Source organism: Balaenoptera borealis (assembly GCF_965194805.1).
Source record: "Balaenoptera borealis genome assembly, chromosome: 8".
Lineage (NCBI taxonomy): Eukaryota > Metazoa > Chordata > Mammalia > Artiodactyla > Balaenopteridae > Balaenoptera > Balaenoptera borealis.
This window is the reverse complement of record NC_138865.1, coordinates 9,789,137-9,816,313: the sequence shown is the minus strand read 5'-3', so window position 1 is coordinate 9,816,313 and position 27,177 is coordinate 9,789,137. Positions and strand designations below refer to the sequence as shown.

The window sequence follows — 27,177 nt, the reverse complement described above, 5'->3', positions numbered from 1 at the left end:
CTAACATCTGGGTTTCTTCAAAGGCGTTTCTTATTGACTGCTTCTTTTACTATTCATGTCATGCTTTACTGTTTCCTTTCATGGTTCATAAGTTTTGTTTTGTTTTGTTTTAAACTAGACAGTTTAAATAATATAATGTGGAAGCTCTTGAAATCAGATTCCTCTCCACCCCTTGATTTGTTGTTGTTGCTGTTTGTTTTTGTTGCTTTTTGTTTAGTGACTTTCCCTGGACTAATCCTGTAAAGTCAGATTCTTTGTGGTGTGTGGCTGCTGAAGTCTCTTCCTTGTTAGCTTAGTAGTCAGCTAATTATTGGACAGAGATTTCCTTAAATGCCTGGAACCAATAAATTTCCCAGCTTTGCTGAGGAGCTCTGTACATATATTGAGGCATGCCTTTAATGCTCAGGCAGGCAGTTTATAATTCTACCTTACCCTTCACTTTCTCTTTGCACCATGTCTCAAAGTCAGCCAGAGGCGAGAGCTTAGGGCCTTCATAGTTCTTTCCTGTGATGCACATTGCCCTGGTCATGCACATAGACCTAGGCATGTGCACAGCCCTGTGCATGCACCTGGCCTTCTAAATTCCCAGAATTATATCAGAGCTTTTCAAAGATCCTCATTGACATCTTAAGAATTCCTCAGCTTTTTAAATATTTTGTTCAGTTCCTTGTTTGCCTCAACTGTTATCATCATCACCTCAGGCACCTGCAATATTAAATGATTGCCACTGATTGTTTTCTGCAAACCACTTCCCTTCCTTCTCCCCTCCGAGGGAAAAGGCTATTCACACTGAATGAGGTCTGGATAAGGTCAAATAAGAATGAGCTTTGCAAATGGGAGTTTCCAGGGGGTTGCCAAACAGGTCAAATAATGACAGTTCTCTTAGAATGGTGTTTTGGGGGAACTCCAAACCTGTCTTTCCCTCTCCAGTGGCTAATAGACCATTCTTGGTTTTCACTGTGATTGTAAGAATATAGTCTACTGCAATGCTGGGATGATGGGAATGAGTATAGTTCAAGTTAAAATGTCATATAGCTGGTCTTACTAAAATTTAGCTTTTTTTTTTTTTTTTTGAATAAATACTCTTTGGATTGTTGCACACCTTTGGTTAATTTCCAGAGTTCTGAAAAAGTTGATTTTGACAACTTTTGCCAGTGCTTTTATGGTAGAGCAGCTTTTGCTATCATTGCGTTTTTGGGGGACTAACTTTTCAGAAGACCTTACTCTGCCACCCACTGACATCACGCCAATTTAACAGATTTTAAAGGAACGTCTAAGCCCAAAAAAAATTCCCCTGTAGTGTTGTCCTTAAAGTATAAACAGGGGAGACAAACATACAGGCATACAAGCACTGGGGAATGCAGCATCAATAAACCTGTACTGGTAAAAATTGCTTGATGAAGAAATCTTACTAACCAAAAATTAAGTTTAAAATATAAAATTTAAGCATTAAGTGAAAAGAGGACAAGGGGAATCTTTTAGGGAACATGGAAATAATCTATATCTTGGTTTGAGTGATGGTCACATGTGTATACATATGTCAAAACTCATTGAACTATACACTTAAGAGCAGTGTGCTCACTGTATGTAAAATATGCCTCAGTTAAAAACAAAAACAAAAATACAGAGCTTAGGAATGGAAGAACTGAGAAACTGTATGGTAAATCCTGAATTCATTTAAATCTACAACTATGAGTAAACAACTATGGGAATTATGAGTCCAGGACAGAATGTAAATGTTGACTATGCAAAAATATCTTCCAAATATCAGGAGCTGGGTGTACAGGCTGGGAAGGGAAATGGGGAAAGTATAGTATATGTATGTGTATTAGTTATTTATTGCTGCATAAGAGATTACATTGACCTTAGCAACTTGAAACAACCTAAATTTTTATTCTCTCACTTAGTTTTTTTTTTTTTTTTTTCTCACTTAGTTTTTATAGGTCAAGAATCTAGAAGCAGCTTAGACAGGTCATTCTGATTCAGGGTGTCTCAGGAGGCTACAGTCATCAGCAGGCTTAACTAAGGCTAGGGGACTCACTTCCAAGATGCCTCATTTGCATAGCTGTTAGTAGAATGCTTCAGTTCTTTGCCACATGGATTTCTCCATAGGTCTAATTGAGTGGTCTCACAACATGGCAGCTAGCTTTCCGCAGAACCAACTATTAAGAGAGAGCAAAGCAGAAACTTTTCATGACCTATCCTGAGAAGTCACCATATTCTGCCGTATTCTGTTGTTTGCACAGACCAACCCTGAAGCAGTGTTGGAGGGGATTACACAAAGGTAGAAAGACCAAGAGGATGATTAGGAATCATCCTGGAGAGTAACTATCACAGTCTGCTAATTTCCTTAGCTTTTTTAGCCAGGAGCCATTAGATACTGCCCACAAATTAAAAAACAATGCTTCCAACCTCCCAGTGTTTTTGTATGATCCTTTTTTCTTGCTTTATTGCACTCTTAGGAACCTCATTTCCCCTATAGAAGCATTTACTAAATTTGAGTAGATCCTTCTCTCTAGTTTATTTAAATTTTTTTTTCTTGTGTTAAAATCAAATCAAACTAAATTTGGTGTTTTTACATTTTAAAATTCAGCATGTAGTATTATCTCATTTTAGTAATTATTTCTGCCTATTCTATGTCCACATATGCTTGGAGCGATCTTGTAATAAGTGTAGTTATTTATAAGTGGTAAGAATTTGGATGCATTTTTTTTATTAGCTTTCCTCTTAATTTTTCTACTTTCCTCTCAATTGCTTAGAATTCTTTTTATAATGAGCATGTGTTAATGTTTACAAAAAGAAAGTCAGACTTTAAAAATAAATTTTATAAGCAGCAATGGTGAGGATGTAGGGAAAAATTCTCATCACTGTTGGTTAGAATATAAAATTGGGTACAATCTTCTTTAGGGGACAATTTGATAGTGTCTATCACAAACTTAAATGCCACTCATATGCTACGAATCAAAGTCCATTCCTGTGAATTGGCCCTAAGATATTTATTTATATACACAGAGATAAGCAAAGAGTGTTCATTGCATCATTTACAATAGTAAAATGTTCGCAACAGTTGAAATGTCTAATAACAGGTAAATGTTTAAGTGGATTATGGTATATTCCTGATATAAAATACCATGTAGCCATTAGAATGATGAAGGTTCACAATGCGGTACGTGAGAAAATTCCAAGACATTATATGAGAAACATTGCTACTTATTATGTATAGGATAATTCCAAATGTGTGTTTAAAAAAAAAAAACCTAGATGTATATATGTACATGTTTGTGTATTAAATGCATCGTAAAGAGTTTGGAAGAATTCACACCAAATAAACAGGGATACCTCTAGGGAATGAGAGAAGGGTTAGAGATGGAGGAAGGGCTTTTTTCTCTGCATTTGTGAGTTATTTTTATGGAGAATGGATGCATGTGTTATAACTTAAAATTTTTGAGACATATCTCTCACACTGTGGAAGGTGAATTGCAGAGATGACTGCAGCTCTCAAGTAGAAAATTGAAGAAGCACATTTCACATTTTCATCTGTGAAGTGATCTTCTAATTAAAAAGGATCTGATCATGAGGATTTTGTACTTTGTGGATCTTAGATGACTTGTTCTTTTCTTCAAAGTTATTTCAATTATCTAGGCAAGAGAGGCTGAGATTCCATGCTGCTGGAATGAGGATTGGAGAGACGAAGAGAAATTTTGGAAGAGAAAGGGATTGGATTTAGTAAGCATATGAGAGTTGGGGGAAGGAGTAGAATGGAACATAAAATTGAGATGGGGGTCACAGGAGGAAGAACAGATTTAAAGGAAGAGGATAATGAATCAAGTTTACTATGTTGAAGACCTGTGGGAAATTCTCATGAAGCTGTCTAGCAGATGGTTTGAAAGAACAGTCTGGTGTTCTGGAAGTCATTGGTATTTAGATATTTTAAACCCTGATTGTTGATAGTTGAGATGATCGAAGGAAGAGTGTGTAGAATGAAAGAAGATGCTTCAACATGGAATCTTGGGGCACTAACATGTAAGGAGATAACAAAGCAATCCCTGAAGTTGACTGAAAAGTTGCGTTAGAGAGTTGTATCCAGCATTCCAAGGATGAAGATGATGTGAGTGGTCAGTAGTGTCACGTGCCAAAGGAAGTTGGAGGAAGAAGAAACATTTAAATCTGTAGTACTAGGGACTTTGACAAGAATGGGTTGTGGTGGAGAGCCCTCTGGTGGAAGGGAGCGTGGCATTTGAGGAACTGGAAGGATGGAGCTGAAGCTCAGAGAAGAATGTGAATGAGACTGGCAAAAAGGCTTTTTCATCCTTTGAACACAATGTGATCACTTTCTTATTGGAAAGAAATTAATCAGGGGTTAGTTTTAGTCTCTCAGTGTATGAAGGTTATATGTAAATTTTTCTTTTCTTCTGCCCTGTGAAAGGTAGAAAAGAGCTTTTGAGGAGCTAAAACTTGTGGAGAATGACATTGTTTTCACCAGTGGGAGGTAAAGGGAGTTAGGAAAATTTTCTCTGAAGGAAGAGTACCAAAGCTGACAGTAAAGAGAAGCTGCAGGGCCTTTTGACACCTAGCTCAATTGAAGTTCCAAAGACATGGACCGGCCCCAGAAGGATAAGTTAAAGGAATCCTACCTATCAGCAAGTTGCTAACGAAGAAATATCATTGTAAAATGTATTATTGTACATATTTAATTTTTATAGTGCCTTTTTTGGAAAAACTGCTTGCTTTATTAATTTGTTTTCTTATGAAAACTGATATTAAGTTTACAGGGAAGAAGTTCCTTATTTGTTTCCTCCTCTCACAAAAGACTAGACAGGAGGATATTCTTTATTACCTTCTCTCCCTTTGTTTTATAAAATTAATAATTACACATAGAGAAAATTGTGGAACAACATATATTAACAGTTAACACTGCTTACCCCAGAGTGGAATTGGCGAGGGAAGGCTGAAATTAACTTCTTTTCGCACTTCTGTTTTGTTTAACTTAATTACAGTGTTTATAAAGCAGCCAATAAAGTGTGTAGTGTTTATAGGGAAAGGCTAAAATAAAATAAATTAATAAATATTTGTATACAGATTAAGAAAATGATATAGAGGTGTACAATAGAGGGAGAGTCTGCCACTAAATTTGTATTATGTATCTTTGGCTATATATGAGCTTTTGTTACTGTACAAAACAACATAGATTATGTAAAAATATATGTATTCATTAAACTATATACTTTTTCATTTATATCATGGGGATCTTTCCATATTGATACATATCCATTTGTGGTTTTTTTTAACACCTCATAGAATTTTTAAAACTTTTTTGGGAAAACTTCATTGAAATACAACATAGACAGAGAAAAGTGTCCAGTTTAATGACTTTTACAAAGTGAAGACACACATGTAACCACCATCCAGATCAAGATCAAGAACAGTGCTGGTCACTCCATGGGCCTTTCTCATCCTACTTCCAGTAATTAATCTCCTCCCTCCTAATGACAGATAACCACTATTCTGATTGTCATCCATATACATATATCTAATTGTGTCTGTTTTTAAACTTTATGTAAGTTGAATCTTACAGTATTGTGCGTGGCTTTTTTACCTGTATGTGTGACTATTTTTGGCCAACATTATTTTTGTGAGATTTATCCATGTGACTGCATATAGCAGTAGTTTACCCTTTTTCTATTTGTTGTAGCAGTCTGTAGTAGAATACATAAATACCACAATTTATGCATTTTCCTGTTGATGGGTATTTGAGTTGTTTCAAACTGGGGACTATGACAGATAATGCTCATATAAGCCTTCCGGTATGAGTTTTTTGAACATATTCTTTTGAGTATGTACACATTTCTGTGGGCTGTATACCAAGGAAAGAAATTGCTAGATCATATGGTATGCATATGTTCAGCTTTAGTAGATATTGCCCAGTTGTTTCCCAAAGGGGCCCTGACACTTTACCCTTCCATCAGCAATATGAGAGTTTCATATACTCAGTGCCCTGCCAACACTTGGAGTTGATGGCTTTTTGTTTGGTTTTGGTTTTCTATTGTTTGTTTTTGATGGCTGTTTTAGAACATTAGTCTGTGCAGTATCTTACTATATGAATATACCATAATTTACTCTCCTTTTGCTGGGCTTTTGCCCTCTTGCCCCACTATAGCACAGCCAGAACCTGGACACCTCTAATATCTAGTAGACTCTGTGGTTTGTTCTATGTGTGATCTGACTGTTTGAGGAAGATTTAATACTGTAGGTAACAGAACTGATATATTCGTTTCTTTTTCTTAACAGATTTTCCTCAAATTCCCTCTGTTTTTGAGTAGTATGATACCAATGTAAGAATCCATGTAAAATGGTTTCATTTTGTGGACATGAAAATCAGTTTTGATTTCCTGGTGGTAAATGGTTGATTTCTTCACTCTTGTTAAAAAGTCATGTGAGGGCTTCCTGGTGGCACAGTGGTTAATAATCCACCTGCCAATGCAGGGGACACAGGTTTGAGCCCTGGTCCAGGAAGATACCACATGCCACAAAGCAACTAAGCCCGTGCGCCACAACTACTGAGCCTGTGCTCTAGATTCCGCGAGCCACAACTACTGAGGCCCGCGCGCCTAGAGCCCGTGCTCTGCAGCAAGAGAAGCCACCGCAATGAGAAGCCCGCGCACCGCAACGCCGCCAAAAGAAAACAGAAAGTCATGTGAAAAATAGTATAACATCTGAAACTAGACTTGTGGTGAAAGCATTGCTAAACATGGCCAATTTAATTATACTGAATAATTTGTGTTCTCTTAGAACAAGCATACAGTGATAGCTGCCAGCACCTGCATCACATAGATTTTCAATCCATTGAAAACTGCCGTGTGAATGATTTGAGAATATAATCTCTTCGGTTTTGGAAAAACTCTTTGAATTTCACCCTTTGAAAGTGAAAGGTGTTTCCAATCAGAGAACCATGCTTCTCAGCCCAACTTTTCTTTTAACAAAACTGCCCTCCCCCATTTCCTCAAATTTTCTTTTAACGTAGGTTTTTAAAAGTACAGAAGCTAGGGGCTTGCTTTTAATGAGTTAAATGTGATCACCCGACCTCCTGCTTCTTCTTATGTTAGGGGGTGTGATTACTTCATGATAACCACTCTTCCTGTTGTGAGTTACAGCTTTAAACAGGTGCTGGCACAGGTGGTATTCAGTACTATCCAGTTACCATAAGTAATTCCTTGGGAGAGTTTAGATACTGTTAACCCTCTATGGTAGCTGAATGGTCTTTTGGAAAGTGCCTTAAGGGCGTATAAGACAGTTTTATATTTCCTATTATTCTTTGCTTTTGCCAGTTGTATGTTGAATTATTCATTTTGGAATAGCTATAATGACCAGAAGGAGCATGTTATTCTCATACTCTAGTAAGTTTTAGACATGCTTTTTTACCTTCCATGTGGAGGTCTTTCAATTTCTTATTTATCGCTTTCAAGAACTTGTTAGTGATAGCTGAAAACTACTGCTTTGTATTGTATTCAGTGTTTTGTTAAGTCTGTTAGAAGAACATCTTTACCTCTTGAGATTTCTTAAGAGGTCCTATTGTAGCATAACTCTAAAAGTCTTCCAACTGTTAGTTATCTATACTAATGAGCCTGAAAATGAATTAACAAATGAGTTAGCCTGAATGAATTAACAAATAATCCAGAAATCTTATTGAAGAGAGTATTTTCAATGACCTCTCCTTTCCCAGCCCCTAAATCTTTTTATCAGTATCAATAATGAGTAGCAAAATGTGCTGGCTTGATTTTTTTTCTTCCAAATATCTGGTAAAAGTTCTAATGTTCTAAACCAGGATCGGGGTGGAGGTGGTGCTGGTGGTTGAAGGAGCACAAACTTAATCAACTTCTGACAACTGTTATTTAGATAGCTCTTCATTTATCTCACATTCATGGACCTGGTTTAGAGATTAATTTAGAGACGATTTTTAAGTCTTGGTAAATAAAATGCTTTGACCTCTTATAGATCATTTCTGAATATATCCTTGCAGTCAGCTTTTACAAGGAAGCCCAATATTAAAAGCCTTGCTCAAGTTGCAGCTTCCTTACAGAATTAACAGAGAATAAAGTACCCAATAACCTAGAACTAACAGATCCCTCATTAACTTCCCTGTAATTGCAGTATCCACAGCAGCTGTTTCTCTTTCTCCACAGGTATCAGTCAGAGCCGGATCTCTCACTGGCTGTTGCAGCAGGGATCAGACCTGAGTGAACAGAAGAAAAGAGCGTTTTACCGATGGTATCAGCTTGAAAAGACAAACCCTGGTAAATATTTTTTCCTTTTTTTATTGCATCTGAAATGAGACAAATATAATTAATTACTTTATTGACTCCATAATTGGATTCCATTCCACTCCATATTGTTCCTTGGTTTGTCTTCCCCAAGGTAGTTTCATTACTGTTGTTCCTTTATGCCAAAGAACACTCTTAACTGTAAAATCTAAGCCCTGATTGTACCAATTTTTAGCTTAGTGTCTAATATTATCTAGTCATTTTCACTGCTTCCTCCAGGGTGCCTCTTTGTTTTCCAGGTTATATGACATTTCTAACCATAATTTGAAAGAAAAGTCATGATTGTCAGTAGCCAATTTTTTTCCCCTCAACTATAGGTATTGATACATGTAAGATTCCATACCTAGTTTTATATGTGTATTTGTAAATCTTGTTTTAGTTAGTAATATAAATTTAATGCTTTTATTTTGTTCATGCTATACCATATCCAATGATTTCTGCTAAAGATTTTCTCTTTCTAATTCTAATTCTGGGTAATGAATGTGTCTTTGGACTTTAGGGTAAAGCTGCCCTGTTGACTTTGGGGGCAGCAGTAGGTTGGAAAACAGACTGAAATCTTTAAAAAGATCACAAAAACCTTTGTGTCAGAAGTTGCCAGGAACAGGCAAGATCTATTGCAGGATGCTTTTAATGGAGGTATATAAAGTAAAATCTGAAGTTTTTGATAGACTCTCTCAATCTACACATTACACAGACTGGTGGCAGTGAGATCAGCCTCAAGTTTAACCTTGTGATTGAACTATCTTCTGTAGTACTACAGCATTAAAGCCTTTGCTTACAGACTAAATTATCAATTTGAATATCGAGTATTGAAGACTCTTAGCTAATAATAGCATTGGCTCTGAGGTGGAAATAATGTTATAGAGACATATTTCTGTGTGTGTATCTGTGGTTAGATTTTTTTTTTTCAAAGATCACTTTGAAAGGCTCAGGCAGACAAAACAGAACAGAACGTATCAATCTCTTCCCAATGAATTTTTTAATCTACCCAGCCCCCCATTTTTTATATTTCAGATATACAGAAAAGTTAAAAGACCAACACAGCTAACACCTATTTATCCTCTTCGGAGATACAGTAATTGTTAACATTTTGCTATATTTGCTTTATCCGTATAAAATAAATAAATGAATAAATTTTAAAATGTATGTATGTGTGTATACAAACACATACTCTTTCTCTCTTCAGCATTCGTCTCCTGAAAAAAGGGTAATCTCTTACATAACCACAGCCCCTAGAATCACATCTAAGAAAATTAATTATAATTCCATAATAACACCTAATATTCAGTCCATATTCACATTTCTTTAGTTGTTGCAAGAATGTCTTTTGCAGCTTTTTTTTTAGAATTAATTAAATTTTTAATTGAAGTATAGTTGATATACAATATTGTGTTAGTTTCAGCTGTACAGCAAAGTGATTCAATTATATATACTTTTTCAGATTATTTTCCATTATAGGTTATTACAAGATATTGAATATAGTTCCCTGAACTATACAGTAAATCCTTGTTGCTTATATATTTTATGTATAGTAGTTTGTATCTGTTAATCCCGTACTCCTGATTTATCAGCTTTTTTTTTCATTAAATAGTATGTGATTTAGATTGACAAATTGGAATTTGTTGTTATGTCTCTTTAGAGTCTTAAAACTAGTCACTTAAAATTTTTCTTTCATGACATAAACTTTTTAAACCATCTAACCTTACAGAATGTCTCACATTCTGGGCTTTTCTATATCCTCTTAGTGTCGACTAACTTGTTCCTCTGTAGCCTGTGTATTTCACATACACTGGAAGTTAGGATTAGAGGCTTGATTAGATTCAGGTTAAATATTTTTTGGCAAGAGTACTTCATAGATTGTATGAAGGGAGGACATTTACTAATGGCTGCAGTTAACTTTGAAACACATCAAGATAAAATGAATAGGGAGATGGATATGTGATAAACTAGGTATAGTAAAATATTAGATGGTATGGGTACAGATTTTCACTATAAAATTCTTTCATTGTTGCTGTATGTTTGAAATTTTTCACAATAAAACATTGGGGCAAAATGCTTTGTAGGTAATGTTTACCTCACGTTACCACATGTCAAGAGGCATGTAGTGTCAGGTTGTAGCACTGCTCATTTGCTAAGTTTGATTCTTTGTTAAAGTGGTGGCCACCGGATCCTATTTTTGCAGCTTGTAAATAACCTATAGGGCATTACTTTGCCGCTGGATGAATAGCCTTTTCTGCAACAAGCTTTGCCAGTGGTCTTAGCGTCCATTGATGATGCTCACCTGAATCAGTTATTCTGATGGGGGATTGCAAAGTGGTGATGATGTAATCTAGCATTCCTTCAATATTTACTAGCTGGCAGTTTTTCTACAAAGTTTTGCTACAAAGAGGAACTTCCATTTTTAGATATTTTTCTAATGATATCTAGATATACAGGCAAACCTCTCAAAATAATGACTCTGTTGTTGCTGCCATTAGTTAAATGTTCTAAAACAGCACAGTTCAGTAGAAATATAATGCAAATGACATATGTAATTTAAATTATCTAGTAGCCACATTTTAAAAAGAAATAGCTAAAATTGATTTTGATAATGTATCAGTGTTTATGCTTGTATTATCACTTCAACCTTTAATCAACACTTCAAAAAGTTAATGAGAGCTTTCCTTCTCTCTCTTCCTTCAGTCCTTTCTTTCTGTCTTTCTTTTTTCTCTCTCTCTTTCTCTCTTTTTTTCCTTTTCCTTCTTTTTCTTTGAAATACAATGTGTATTTTACACTTAAAGCACATGCCATCTGCAATCAGCCATATTTCAAGTGCTCAATAACCACATGTGGCTAGTGGCTACCATATAGGACAGTGCAGTCTAAAGACTCATGTTGAGGCAACACTTCCATCTGAGCTCTAAGCAGTCTTCCCAAAGAGCTGACTTCTCCCGTGACTCACAGCAGAGCAAATCAGATGGAAAGGAACAAAAACTTGGCACTTGGTCTGTTTAATAGAGCAGCTTAGGCTATGATATTGATAACAAGAGTTGGGCTAGGTAAATAAGGAACTGTGCCCAGGGGCTTCATAAACCTGGTCACATGCCAGCAATTGGCTACCAGGGGGAATATCAGAGGGATTGTTAAGATGTTCCAAAATATATACAGCAGAGCAATGAAGAATTTGAAAGACAAACACAAGTCAACTGTGCCAGGCAATCAGCCTCCATAAGAGAAGGGATTTTTGTCTCTTGGATTTGGCACTTAGATCAGTGCCTGACATGGAATCTAATCATAGCTGGTAAAGCTAAATTCCCACACTGGATTTCAGGACTGGACTTCTATCTCAGACAGGGACTGGGATACCAGGAAAATGAATTCATTAGAAACAGGAAGGCGGACTATCATGTCAGCATTGTTGTAGCTGATCCGACAACACTGCTGACTGTGGAATACTACTATTGGAATCCAGTTTTAACAGGAAAATGGGAAAGGACTAACAGCATTCATCCACCTGTTGATTAGCAGGTGTTTTTTCTTTAAGGATATAGTGCCTCCTCCTTTTAACAGTAAGTACCCCTAATTATATGCATTTGCTTTTCTATGAAGTTGCATTACCAACTGTCCCCCTGTAAAAGGACTTCCTATTTTTTATTTGAGAATCAAATCCATTCTAGTTCTGAGTTCGTTCTAGCTTCCTAGTCCAGTTCTTTGTAGTCTAGTTTCTAGTTTTCTGTAGGATGTAATTCAAAGTTAGCTGAAAAGAAGGGGATAAGTTTGTAATTGTCAAATTGGTCCTTTTTGTTACATCAACAGTAATTGGATATTACCAGTTGAAATTTAATTTTTTAAAAGTTTTTCTTTGCACTTTCACCTTTATTAAAAGAGCTAATATGGTATAGAATTTTTTCTAGATAAATGCAGTTTTATTTTATTGAGTTTAAAATAACCTTTGGTTTTAGCTAAAGAATTTATTCTTCTTATTTCATGGACACTTTGGAACTATTATATGATGATAGTTCCAAATTAATATTGTGTGATAAGATGAACTAACATTACATTAGCATCTAAGAATACCTTATCCACTGTCTAGTCAGTATTCACTTTTATATAATACATCAGAATTTTCTTTGCCAGTCATTGCAGAGGTGATTGGAATCCAACTAAATGTCCCTCAGTCGAGTAGTGGTTAAATAAATTATGGTATATCTGTATAATGGAATACTGTGGAGGCTATGTAGCTATTTTTTTAAAGGTGGCTTTATATGAATTGAATTTATATGTAGGAATATCAAATTCTTCAGTGAACAAAGTAAGGTAGAAAACAATGGATATAGTATATTGCCATTTATGTAGGGGGCATACAGACACACACACACACACACACACACACACACACACGTATATGATTATATAAACTTGGAACATCTCTGGAAGGGTATATTAGGAACTGATAAGAATAGCTCTGTGGCGGGGAACTGAGAGAAGGGGAGGATGGGAGTGGCAGGGACACTGTTAACTATGTAAACTTTTTGTGTCTTTCTAAATTTTATTCCATGCACTTGTGTTGTATATTCCAAAAATACATATAAAGTGTAATGAAAATAAGAGAGGGAGGGAGGCAAAGAGGGAGAGAGGCAAAAAAGAAATTCATCTACCCTGTTAATAGCTTTTAAGATATAAAACAACTGAAGAACCTAGGTTTACATAGTTTAGACCTGCTTTTGAGAGGCAGTTAGGTAGAGAAATAAGATGTCAGTGATTTGTACTGATAGTTCTTTTATTTCATATTTTTTCTCTGTCCAGGACAGGTAGCTCATTGGAAGAAGTGTAAATGGTACCATCCCTTTGCATATATTCTGAGAAAAAATGCAGAATTAAGGAAACTCACACGATGAAAAAGTACTTCTTTTTCCCTCTAAATTTAAGCATTTAGAAAACAAACAAAATATATTTGTACATTCTGTGCCTTTATTCCTGGGCTCAGAGCATTTCTCTCTGTACACGTTGATTGACGTTCTTCTCTTTTTCAACCTCTTCACTCTGGATCCATTTGAATAGGTTTTTTTAGTCTCTCTTTTAGTGGACTCAGCAAGAAAAATAATAGAGTGCATATTTAGGTTATTTTTACTGATAATCCTATAGATACAGTGTAGTTCTCTGCTAAACAGACCAATCACCAGAATTTCCCAGCATAACCTAAAGCCTGCCAAGGTTTATGAATAAAATAGGCTGATGGAAACTGATCAAGTACATTTTATTTTGTTTCCTATGAAAACATTTACAAGAAAATGCCTATTTTTAAAAAGTAGTGAGTACTAAATTCAGCATGGTTGACATCAAGAGCCCCTTTATTTAATCAAATTAAGCTCAACAGTCCTCTCTCTTGTCTAATTTAAACATTACTATAGCAGACAGGGTTTGATGAGTTCCTCTTGGCTCATGGCGGTGATTCTGCATATTTCTAAATTAAACAAATAAAGTTTGCACATGAAGTAAATTTGGACAGCAGAATATGCCTCCTCCCTTCACTGTTGCAGGGAGTAGAGCCTCAGGGAAATCATGTGTATGACGTGAAGGAAGATGAAAAATTACTTTTGGAGAAGCTAGTGTCTATGAATGGAGCAGTAATAACATGCTTGTAGTCATTCTTTCATTTGCTGATTGGCAAAGGCTCACCCAAAAGTAACCCTGATAAGCAAGAAAATGATTATAGATGCAAAGAGAACAGTTACCAAAATGTTAAAATCTATCAGCAAATTAGGAAGAGTTTTGTTTCGTTTTGTTTTCTCTGGGTTTAGATCTGCTAGATAAATCTGCAAAATCTTGTCTTAATGGGGGCCCAGATATAATGTGGAGAAAAAAACGTTTCTGTAGAGAACACAGGTAACACGCTTCCTATAGGGAAGAAAATAGTGGGTTCTTTAACCAATCCAGAATGCCTGTATTTTATTTCAGAGGGATTTAAATTCTTATATACATTGTTCCTCCGTAATTGTGAACCCATTCTTGGGTTATTCATTGCTCTCCATCCGTTTCAACCAAAGCAAGAGGAACAGGTTTCTAGAACAAATCTGTTTGTTGTAGTGTTTCCAGAGTTTTTCTTGTGCTTTTTTTTTTTTTTTTTTTTAACCACGCGGCTTGCAGGATCTCATTTCCCCAACCAGGGATCGAACCCACGCCCTCGGCAGTGAAAATGCAGAGTCCTAACCACTGGACCACTGGGGAATTAATTCCCTCTTGTGCTATTTTTAAATACTACTACACTGAAAAAGAAAAAGGAATAAGACAAAAACCTCAAAAGAAATATGATAATACTATGTTTCAAATTAAGTATGTTTACAAGTTTGAAATTATTCGGAGTTTCCACCTTCTGTGCATAAATTGCCTTGATTTCTTTTAAAGTAACCAGGCCATTACTTACTTCTGTCTCTTCTTTTTTTCCCTCCTTCCCTCTCTCCCCCTTTCTTTTCCTTCCTGGCCAATTTTATTTCATCTAAGTTTCCTTTTTATAGAAAACCTGGACAATACAGGATATTGTAAAGAAGCATAGTTATATTACCAATAAACCCTAATACCAGGGAAGAACCATTATTATCAGTTGGCTTATTTCCTTCAACCTCATGACTCAGTTAAGATTCTTTGTATTCTTTGCTTTATTTGTGCCCATTTATCACTCTAAGAAAGCATGCCGTAGTTACAGATATGGCCTACTAGTAGCAACTCACTGACCTATTTCTCATCCTCCACCCAATGAAGCCCTGAAACTCTCTATCCTTTTACCAGAGCCAAACCTTGGATGAGAGGACCTGGCTGCCTTAACCAGGTCATTTCTACCTCTGTCTTTATTAGCCATGGTAGCAAGTTTGGCTCCGTTTTGGACCTTTTATCATGGCTGTAGAATAAAGTTTATATAATCTAGCTTAGGTAGATTCCAGAGCCCTCATTATACTGTCAATCCTGCTTGCATTCCGAAAAGTACCAACACAAGGAGTTTGAAACCCTCTAGCCCCATAGTTCCTTCTTATGCCTAAACTTTGTTAACTTTGAATTGGGCCCAGACCTAATTGCCAAGTTATTTTGGCAGAATGGAACTCTCTTTCTTGAACTACCTAAAGAAAGGTTTCAGTTTAGAGTTTCATAGTGTGTAGGCCAGGAATTTTTTAAATCAGGGGTTAGCAAACTCTTCCTATAAAGGGCCAGATAGTAAATATTTTAAGCTTTGCAAGCTGTGTGGTCTCTGTCACAGCTATGCAACTATGCTATTATAGTACCAAAAAGAGACAATATGTAAATGAACGAGTGTGGCTGTGTGTCAGTGTGGCAAAAGGCCAGAATGTGCCACACCTTTTAAGCCAGTGGGTCTCTAATGTGTTGGTGACACACTTGCCCATTTGAGGAAGAAGTCAAATATTTACTTTACATCACACATGACATTAAATCATATATCTATTAAGAGTTTAAGCAAAAGTGAAAACTATAAAAATATTCTGAGTTATATAAAATGCATTGACCATAAAAGAACAGATTAACAGATTTGACTGTACAAAAATTAAGATCACAAAACACATCATAAATAAAAAGATGAATGACAAACTGGAGAAAAATAGTTGCAATCTATATGACTAGCAATTGGTATGGTATCTACACACCAGTAAGAGGAATAACTCAAAAGAAAAAAGGACAAAAGATATAAATTCACAAGAGAAGTAATTGTCAGAAACAGGAAAAGATGCTCATTCTTACTAATAGTGAAATCTTTATATATTAAAGAGAATTTTTTGCCTGCCAAATTTATAAATGTGAATAATTAATAACACTTATACTAATAATACTCAGTGTGTCAGGGAATTGGGTAAATAAACAACTGGAGGTGGTTGTGATGCCTTACATTAGTTCTATATTATTGTGTAACAAATTACCCCATAGGTTAGCAGCTGTGAAAACAACAAACATCTATTATCTCACAATTTCTGTGGGTCAGGAATTCAGGAGCAGCTTAGCTAAGGAGGTTCTGGCTCAGAGTTCTCATGACATTGTAGTCGAGCTGTCAGCCAGGTCTGCGGTCACCAGGGCAGGACAGTCTGCTTCTAAGGTCACTTCCATGAGTCTTGGCAGGCCCCAGTTCCTTATTGCCTATTGGCCAGAGATAGCAGGTCCTCCACATGGGCCTGGCCATTGGCTTGCTGAGTGTTCTTACTACATGGCAGCTAGTTTTCTCCTGAGCAAGTGATCTAAGAGCCAGAGCAACAACACAGACACCACAGTGTATTCTACAGTCTAATCCCTGAAAGTGGCATATCATCACTTCTACCATATGTTATGGGTCACATAAACTAATCCTGATACAACGAGGTGAATACCAGGAGTTGGCAATCCTTAGGAGCCACCTTGGAAGCTGGCTACCACACAACTATATTAGGGCTGTATGTCTAGAGCCTTATTTCTTTCAGCTGGGTTCTACAGTTCTCCACATGGTGTCTGCTGCAGCTACAATGTCCAAACTGGCTTTTTTCCTCAAATGTCTGGTGCCTGGGTGGGTTTCACAGGAGCACCTGGAGGCAGACTGGGCTTCTTTCACTCCACGTGGCTAGCTGTGGCTTCCTTACAACGTCGTGGTCTCAGGGTAGTCATACTTCTTATATGGCAGCTGGCTTCCCCCAGAACCAGCAGTCCGGGAGATCTAGTCAGAAGTTGCAAAGCTTCTTATGACCTAGCCTCAAACTATGTCCATGTTGTCAAAATGTGTCACAGGACCAGCCCAGATTCAGGGGCATGATTACCAGGAGGTGTGACTTATTGTGAAGGGCCATCCTTGGAACCTATCCCAGGGAATTATGCTTAGGAGAGATGATGCTGGCTTACTCTAAAGTGGTAGCAGTGAAAGTAATATAAATTCGTCTGATTCTGGATATATTTTGAAGATAAAATTGACAGGATTTACCTGTGGATTAGATATATAGTAGGTGGGAAAAAATAGCAGAGTCAAAGGTGATTCTGAGATTTTTGAGCTGAGCAATTTAAAGAATAGGGATGCCATTTACTTGGATGGGAAAGAATGCCGGACAACAGGTTTGGAAAGGAAAATCGGGATTGGTTGAAATATTGGACATCTGTATGAGACAGTACATATAAAAATGTAGTCATTAAGGGGACATCAAGAAACAAATCTGTGTGTAGTAAAGTAGAAACACTACCCTTGGTATTAATTACAAGGTACAATAAATAGAGTATAATTCCTGTTATGAAGAAAGAAATATATGCATACATGCATTATCATCAGTTCAGGTTGAGAAAAGTCTAGTCTGATTTAGTAAAATATCTCAATTGTACATTTTTTCCCATTGGTTTTATTACATTCAAGAGGTAAAAATATAGTATAGCATTAACAGGTAGTAGACTTATGGAGATCTGAATTAGTTAATAGACTAAAAACATATCAAATTTCATCTCTTCTTTTGATGCTATATTTGACGTTTTTTTTTTTTTAAGTGTTTGCAACAAATTAGTGTTATTTTAAAGTCTTCTCCTACCTGCATACATTGATTAAAGGGCTCCATTTTCTCAACAACAAGAAGTGTCTTGAATGGTAATGAAAGGTTCTGAACGTGTAGGATATATTGTTCAAAAAGATTAAAACTGTCAAATAGGAATTTCAAGAGAAATTTTTCAGAGGAAGATACTCTGATTAAGAGTTGTCACTGGGCCAAAGACTGTATATCCTTATTCCCCTGAAGAGATAGATTTTGAGCTTTGTTTCAAAAATTGACATAAACAAAGATAAAAGACAAATGACTAACTGAAAAAAAAACACATTTAAAATAATTTATAATGGGGGAGTTCCCTGGCAGTGCAGTGGTTAGGACACTGCACTTTCTCTGCTGAGAGCATAGGTTCAATCCCTGGTCAGGGAACTAGGATCCTGCAAGCCACGCAGTGTGGCAAAATAAAATAAGTAAAGTAAAGCAAAGTAAAGTAAAGTAGATGGACTTTTTAAGGAAGAGTTTTTGTCTCCTTGGATTTTTATTTTGGTCAAATAATTTTTTTAAAATATAAATACCAAATGTATTGGGCCTGCAATTTCCAGTGAAGGGGCAAAAGTTTATTGTTGATTTCATGATATATTTGTCATATTGGTTTTAGTAAATTGCAAGATATTTGCCCAAAAAAATTTCGTTTATTTCAGGGGCTACGCTAAGTATGAGACCCGCGCCCATTCCAATAGAGGACCCGGAATGGAGACAAACGCCTCCCCCAGTCTCAGCTACATCTGGCACCTTCCGACTGCGACGAGGGAGTCGATTTACCTGGAGAAAGGAGTGCCTGGCTGTCATGGAAAGGTACGTGTCTCCTTTTCCTAGAAACGATCTCCCAAACTTAGGGAAGAGAGACTTAGGATAAATTTGGACACTTTTCAAACAAGTAACTTGAGATCTAGGTTTTGTCTCGAAAAGTATTTTGGAGTACTATAAGTGCTGTATTATTGAAATAAAACGATCTTACCATTGAGAATCCATAAAACCAGAGTTAGCATCTATCAATATAATTTTTGTCCTCAGTAATTTAAGAAACTAGAATAATTTTTTTGAGTTTAGATCTTTGTATTATGTTTTAGAAAGACTCTTTGAAGTCTTATTTTCATAAAAAATATTGAATAATTGTGTAGGAGGCCACTGAGATTTAACTTTCTTTGATAAGGAATATAGCCTAAATGAGCTTAGACCCAGAGGTTAGAAGTACATGTTTTTGACTTTGATTTCATATCCTCTGACTCTAGCACCAGTACCTGATCCATAGTGGTGCTTTTTTTTTTTTTTTTTCAGTTTTTTTTTTTACAATTTTTTTAAAATTTTATTTATTTATTTATGGCTGTGTTGGGTCTTCGTTTCTGTGCGAGGGCTTTCTCTAGTTGCGGCAAGTGGGGGCCACTCTTCATCGCGGTGCGCGGGCCTCTCACTATCGCGGCCTCTCTTGTTGCCAAGCACAGGCTCCAGATGCGCAGGCTCAGCAACTGTGGCTCACCGGCCTAGTCGCTCCGCGGCATGTGGGATCTTCCCAGACCAGGGCTCGAACCCGTGTCCCCTGCATTGGCAGGCGGATTCTCAACCACTGCGCCACCAGGGAAGCCCCAATTTTTTTTTCTTTACAATTTTTTTTTTTTTTTTACAAATTTTAAAAAAATTAATTGAGTTTTTTTTTTTTGTCTGCATTGGGTCTTGGTTGCTGTGCGCGGGCTTTCTCTAGTTGCGATGAGCAGGGGCTACTCTTCGTTGTGGTGCGCGGGCTTCTCATTGCAGTGGGTCTCTTATTGGGGAGCATGGGCTCTAGGCGCGAGGGCTTCAGTAGTTGCAGCACGCAAGCTCAGTAGTTGTGGCTCGAGGGTTCTAGAGCACAGGCTCAGTAGTTGTGGTGCATGGGCTTAGTTGCTCCGCAGCATGTGGGATCTTCCTGGACCAGGGATCAAACCCGTGTCCCCTGCATTGGCAGGCGGATTTTGAACCAATGTGCCACCAGGGAAGTCCCGGTACTCAGTACTTTTTAAACTTGAATTTGAGCTTAGCTTCAGTCTTTCCTATTGGAAATCATATAAGTTAATTAAATGTGGTTATGAAATGTTCAATATATTTAGGGTGGATCCTATAGTATAATTATCCTTTTAGTCTCCTACCTGTAAGTAATGTTTACAGAATCTTGGTTTGATGGAGAGTTTTATATGCAATAAGGTAGTAATTTTCTATTAGAAAAGTATTTACTTCCTAAGATTGAAATGTAGAAAAAAAGAATATATTAGGCAGAGGTGAAAACAATTGAACTTTTTCATACTGTGATTTCTCAATAATTTAAATAATAGAAAAGAATGGAATTGAATGTTTAAAACTAGATTTAAATTCTAAGCATGTACATATTTACACTGAGCCAGCTTCACATTTTTTTCTCCTATTATCTAATCTGACCAATCGAATGGTATACTGAAAAGAGCATTTGACTCAGAGTCAGAAGACCTGAAGCCTGATTTTGGCTTTGCCATTAACCAGCTGTGTAACTTTGTTCAGGTCAGAAATTCTGAGCTTTAGCTTCCTTATCTCTAAAATATAACCTGTTCTGCACATATAAACTTCGATTAACCAGAAATTTTTTCCCTGAGGAAGAATTCCAGCTAATAAATGGAAAAAAGATGATTAGAGTATCATTATTATCAGACAGTAATCACTGATAGCTGCTAACATCCCATAAAGATATACAAGCAGGTATTATGTACTTAGAGGATGTTAAGACACCACCTACAGAGTATTCTTTCTAACAAAATTGAAGCTGAATCAAATCAAATTTCTAGATCCAACTCCAGGTTTTTAGGAAATATGGAACAAAATTCTGTTAAACAACACCATAGGGGTTTAAGGCAACCAGATTCATGGTGTGAGAGACCCTAAGAATAATAACTCAGTTTCTTCAAGTGTTTTTTTTTTTTAAATCTTCAGCCAGTTGAAGAAATTTGAACACTGGATAAGTAGTGATTCTTGTTTCGGTTATGATAATGGTCACTTATATGTAAACGGTGCTACATTTATAAAAATTAGAGTTCTTGTCTTTTAGAAACATGTATTAAAATGTACAATAATATGATGAAGTGATATCTGGGATTTACCTCAGAATAACACAGGGCGTAAAGGCAGGGGCAGTGGTGTGTATAAAACGAGTGGTATCAGTAAATTACTGATTTCTGTAGTTGGGTGATGTTTACCTGGGGGTTCATAGTACGTTTCTCTCCACTTTGTATGTATATTATGTGCGTGTTAAAGGATGCTCTAAATTTTGGATCAAATCACATAGAACTAGGAGAAATGTAAAGCCTTCATATATCACAAAAACTCAACTACATGATGTTATCTAATAGTAACATTTACTTAATAAATATTTGATTGTCACTGTAGTGACAGCAGTACAATAGTGAACATTGCAAACTCCCTCCTAAAGAGTCAGGTTGGAGGAGCAAAAGTTAATGAAACAATCATACAAATCAAGGTAAAATTGCAATTGTAATACCTGTAGAAAAGGAAAGGTACATTGTGCTTCAAGATCTTGTATTGATAAGAGAGGATGTGGTGATTTAATTAGGTTAAAAGGAAGGGGGAAATACTGCAGATAGAAAGGAGAGCTATAGTCATCTAGAACTGTGCTGTCTGATCATGGCCACCTGTGGCTATTTAGATTTAAATTATATAAATTTTTAAAAACTTAAAATTCAGTTCCTCAGTCACACTAGCCGCATTTCAAGCGCCCAGTAGTCATGTATGGTTACTGACTATAGTTTTAGACAACACAGATATGTAACATTTCTATCATCACAGAAAATTTTGTCGGACAGCTCTAATACAGAACAACTGTATCTCATCCCCAATAGAAAAACAGCGGTTATATTTGACCCATAATGATTTGTTTCTATTTTTCTCTTTACTCAAAATTTTAAGGAAATACAAATATAAATTAAAAAGCAAACATTAAGTACATTGAAGTATTTTAGAAAATGTTCTATGTGACCATGACAGAAACAGATAAATATTTCACTAATTCACATAACAAAATTATTGTGCTTCTGCATCCTTTTCCACATCTGGCCCTGCTTTTCAAAGTACAAGATTTAATAATTCATCGTTTATAATGATGGGTCTTTTCTCTCTAATTAGCATTCATTCATTCATTCACCTGTTCATTAAACATGTCTTTTTACACATGGCATTTGGTCTCTTGAGTCACTTAATTTTAACAGTTTCTTATACATACATAAACACACATACACACACAGACACACGTTTTCCATGCTGTTTATTTGTTAAAGAGACCATGATATTTTGTCCTGTTGATTTTCCCACATTTTAGATTTGGCCAGTTACATCCTCTTACTGTCTCATTACATGACCCCATATTTTCTGTAGACTTGTAGTTAGATCTAGAGTCCTGATTAGATTCTGGTTCAGTTTTTTGGCACATAACTGGTACTTTGTTCTTCCTATTACATTGTATAAGGAGACGCATAATGTCTGGTTGTCTCCCATTTTTAGTAACTATAAGGTTAATCAGTAGATTCAGTGCTATCATCCTGATCCACTTATTAGAAAGGTCCCCATGTACAGCATACTTTAGAGCAGTGATTCTTAACCTTGGCTGCATATTAGGATCATCCGGGAGCTTTAAAAAACACCAGTGAGACTATACCTCTGACCAACCGAATCGTAATCTCTCTGGGTGTGGGACCTAGGCAGAGGTATATTTGAAAAGCTCCCAAGTGATTCTAAAGGGCACTCAGGATTGAGAACCACTGTTTTGTATCCACTGGTCATTTTTTCCTAGTCACTTTTTTCATAAGAGGTTTGCAAAATGGTTATATTCCAATTTTTTTTTACTTCTTCTGCACTGATAAGCTCGAGTTCTTCTTCTATAAAGAAGAACTTTCCTCTCATTAACTCTTTAGTTGCCCAGAAATATATTTCCTCACAAACTTGGGGAGGTACTATGATATAAGCAATTATAGAACTGGGGAATTAATGGTATTATGAAAATGGGTAATTAAATTTATGGGATCATATGAGATGCCGGCAAGCAGAGGAGAGAGTCAGGAAGACTTTACCAAAGTGGTGACATTTTGGCTGCATTTTGATGGATGATGGATAGGAGTCATAGAAAGGATAGTATGAAGTTAGGAGATTCTCTGTGGCGGAAGATAGGGTTTTTCATCAGAACATCTCTACTTTGATTATACAGGACTTAGTCATACTATGGACTCTATAATTAAATAAGACCAGGCTTAATTATACCATAGCTTTGGTGTTCAGGCTTTATCATAAAGGAGATTGTACCTGATCAGATTGGTCTGTTAGATAATGTTAGTAAGGGTATGGAAGATCGGCAAGAAATCAGCCAGCTAAGTATGCATTTGAACTTATACCAGATGCCTAGAGCCAAGGTAAAATAAATGTAAGTTGTGGTGTCTGCCCTCATATATCTTAAGATAATAATAGCTTACATTTCAGTAGGATTTTACAGTGTATAATTATTAATCTTATTGATAATTATTCTATGTGATAAGTGAGCTTATTTAATCTTCACGATTCTGTACTGTGGATATCTTATTATTTATAGTTTATATATAAGAGCCTCAGAGAAAAGAAGTGACTAGCTTATATGTAAATGGGTTGAGGAGGGATAGATGGAGGCTGTTAGGGTAATCTGTGCATCAGTGATGAGGGCCCAAACTATAATATTATAGCAAAGGGCGAGAAAGTGGATAGAAGATAATAGATATCAGAAAAAATTTGAAGAAGAGAACAACCTAAGCTAGTTACAGATTGAACATAGAGATGACAGAGCAGGAAGTGTAAAAGAGAGTTTAGCAATGGTGATGCTCAAAGAGCATTCATCTGGGAGACAACGTCTGTACCATTAGAAAATGGTTTGACTTTGGGCAAATCATTTAATATCTCTTAACCCCAATTACTGTATTTATAAAAAGAAGAGTTAAGTACTATGATAGAGTAAAAAGTCAGAGTCATAGAGACTTACGGTTTAAGTCCCAGTTTCACCTTATGTTAATCTTTAGGAATTTCAGTTTTCTGTAAAATGAAGTCGGTTATTATGAGAAGAGTTACAAGAGTTACGTGAGATAATATATGTAAAGCACATAGTAGAATGCCTTTCTCATAACCAGTATTGAACAAATGTTCCCTTTCTACCTAAATTCCTTTCACTTAGAGCTTTGACTGTGAAATCACCTCAAGATTTCTGTGCTAGAAGGTTTCAGTGGCTCTAGAAATGAAGATTTAGGAGTCGTCAATATAGTAGGTACAGTTAAAGCCATGAGTAAGAATATACCCTGTTTAAATTCATCTCTTCTGTTTCTACATTTTTGCTTATAGTATGTTTGCATTTTTGCAGCTAAATATGGCTCCAGAAAACTTAAAACCCTTCTGACTGATCTCATTTTAAATTCATGACCATGAACCTCAAGTGAGTCTTTAATTCTGCCAGACAATCATACTATATCTTCCTGGTTCATTCTTTCCCACTCTCGTAATTAATGATTTCACACTTTGTTCTCTCTGCAAACTCCCCATCCTCAGTCTCATGATGATCTTTCTTCCTATTTAAATGAGGAAAGTGAAGGACTCAGAGGAAAATTTCACTAACTACCCACCTGTTTGCATGTAACACACACATACTATTTTCCTACCCCTTACCATCCCCAAAGCACTTCAGTAATATTTCCTAGCACATATCTTAGTGGTGCCTGCCTGGCTTACAGTAGATATATATATATGTATATGTATATGTATGTGTGTGTATATATATATATATATATATATATATATATATATATATATATATATATATCTCGATCCCCCTTTTTTTGGCCTTTTCCACTTCTCTGACCTCATTGCATTGTCTGTACCACATATTTGACTTTTAGAATATCTAGTTCCAGAAACATTTATTGTCACAAAGGACAATGCTGTATGATTCCCTTTATATGAAATATCCAGTTTAAGTAAGCCTATAGAGAGACAGAACGTAGATATGTGGTTTCTAGGGCTGGGGAGGTTAGGGATATTGTAGGGGAGGGTGAAGGCTAAGGAGTGTTGAGTTTCTTTTTGAGGGTGATGGAAATTTCTAAAATTGATTGTGATAATGCTCACACAACTCTGAATATGCTAAAAGCTATTGAATTATAAATGGGTGAATTTGGGGGTATGTGAATTTTATCTCAGTATAGCTGTTTTTTTAAAGAAACAGTTATTTAGTACAGTATTGGGAGTTTCACATATATTTATCTTCCACATTTAAGCCTCATAACAGTCCTGGTTTCTTCTTTTTCTAAGGAGGCAACCAAGGCTCTAAGAGGTTGAATACCTTCCCAGGACCACAAAGCTAATAAGTGGCCCGGCCACATGTCGACCTTTAGACAGAGCTAACCATGGATTTGAGTTTTCCTTATTAACTAAGAGGGGTATATTTTTATTTGGGTGTGCACTGATTGTTTTTAATGTATGGACTTGACCCTTATTAACTCTGACGTCTGATGCCACTAGATTAACGTGTGATGTAACCTTCTATTTGCTTAAGAGCATATGGAGATTGTAAAAAGGGAAAGATAAAACAAAAATGGAAAAATGATTGATAATTGTTGAAGCTGGATAATAAGTACATGGGGGTTCATGGGTATAGTATATTTGTGTAGTTTTGAAATTTTCCATAAAGATTTTTGTTGTTATTATTTAAAGGGGACTGGACTAGATTTTAATGGACAAAATAGAATTAGATAATTGACTAATATTTATTCATTCAATCATTTATTTATAGAGCATCTGTTATGTGCTAGCACTGAGCTAGGCTTAACTCAAGTAGTTTACATATTCACAGGGGGAAGGCGCATCATCTATATTGTGTGTCTGAAATACCTGCATGTACAAATAATACAATGTAAGGCTCAAATGTGATTTTTATTCAGCATACCTAACTGTTCTTTGTTCATTTATTCAACAAAGTACTTACTAGGTATGAGGCAAAGTGCTAGGGATGGAGAGAAGGGATACATTTCAGGGTGAAGAAGTAAAGGATGATGATGAACCTAGTAGAACTGAATAGTCTTTAGAGTTTATGGTCAGAAGTTGTGGAGGCCTTATGGCCTAAAATCAAAGCTTCTGATGTACTCTTTCCTTTTTAACCTTTCTGCCATTCGGACTGGGTATTCTTTCAGCTTTGGAAACAGGTATGTCTTTGGAGTGTTCGGATATTTGACCGGGACACAAAAGCATGAGACCTGGCTATTGTACCTATTCTGGTCTCAAGGGAGAAAGATGAAAGAAACCTTCGAATCGCCATATATAGGTTTTTCAGCCCAATTAAGCAAGATAGAAAGAGAAGCAACAACTTGAAGAAGGCTTTGACTAGATACAGGAATAAATAAGAGCACCCTGTGATGTGTAGAAGCAATAGAGTATAATGCTTAAGAGTACCCACTTTGGAACCAGATCTCTGTATATAGGTTACTTATTGCTGTTATTTTTCATCAAAGTAGCTGAACGATGAGTCTGTATCTGGGTGTGTCCAGGAAAATGAAGGCAAAATGAGTATCGCTGTGTGTGTTTGTAATTAAAACTATTTCATGGTTTTGTTTTGTTTTTTGTGGAAACAGTACACCTATCATTTGTTTTTTGTTCCTCTTAGATTCTTTTCATGTTCATCTTCAGTGAGCTATTATAAAACAAAATCATTTCTAAAGCCCAGAACCCTCTGAAATTATAAGGAAAACATTTTTGTTGTTGTTGTTTTAACCTTTGTCAATCTCCAAAACAACTCGAAAAAATTAACCCAAATTATTCTCCCCAACAAGCAAAGAATCAGTATTAAAAATTTCAGCTTAAGGGTGTCTCTTCCCCCAAAATTTAAGCATCTAAAAATAGTTTCTTAGGATAAAAGTTACTCTTTATCAACAAAAATAACTTCACCACCACAATACTGTAATAAACCAAAATTAAATCATAGCTCTAAATTTGGTGTCGCTGCTATTAACCTGACATGTTATATACAGTCTGAATGTATAATCTGAATTAGAGACCTGGGTCTAGTACACAAATGCATTTTATATAAGTCTGTTGTACATCCTGGGAGAATCAGTATAGAAGAGACAAATCTGTTTGTAAAGTATGTTTCTAGAATTTTGCTTGAGGTTTCTGTAATTTAATTCTCTTGGTATTTACCACATTTTGGAATTCTTCCCAGGACAGTTTATTAGTACTTGGATTTTGGTTTCAGTCTCTTTCCTTTCTCTGTTTTACTTTCAGTTTTTTCAGTGAGTACTTGGACTGTGAAGGTTAAGAAGACCAGT

General features: G+C 36.1%; 1 protein-coding gene across 20 annotated transcripts in view; it reads left to right on the top strand.

The window, feature by feature from the left end:
* The window catches only part of HMBOX1 (homeobox containing 1), a 185,702-nt gene that overhangs the window by 116,827 nt on the left and 41,698 nt on the right, over positions 1 to 27,177 (top strand). For all 20 annotated transcript variants that reach the window (XM_082402815.1, XM_082402834.1, XM_082402833.1 and 17 more), the window contains 2 exons: positions 8,181 to 8,291; positions 18,484 to 18,637. In XM_082402815.1, the coding sequence (XP_082258941.1) occupies positions 8,181 to 8,291; positions 18,484 to 18,637 (265 nt within the window). The remainder of the gene's footprint in view (positions 1 to 8,180; positions 8,292 to 18,483; positions 18,638 to 27,177) is intronic.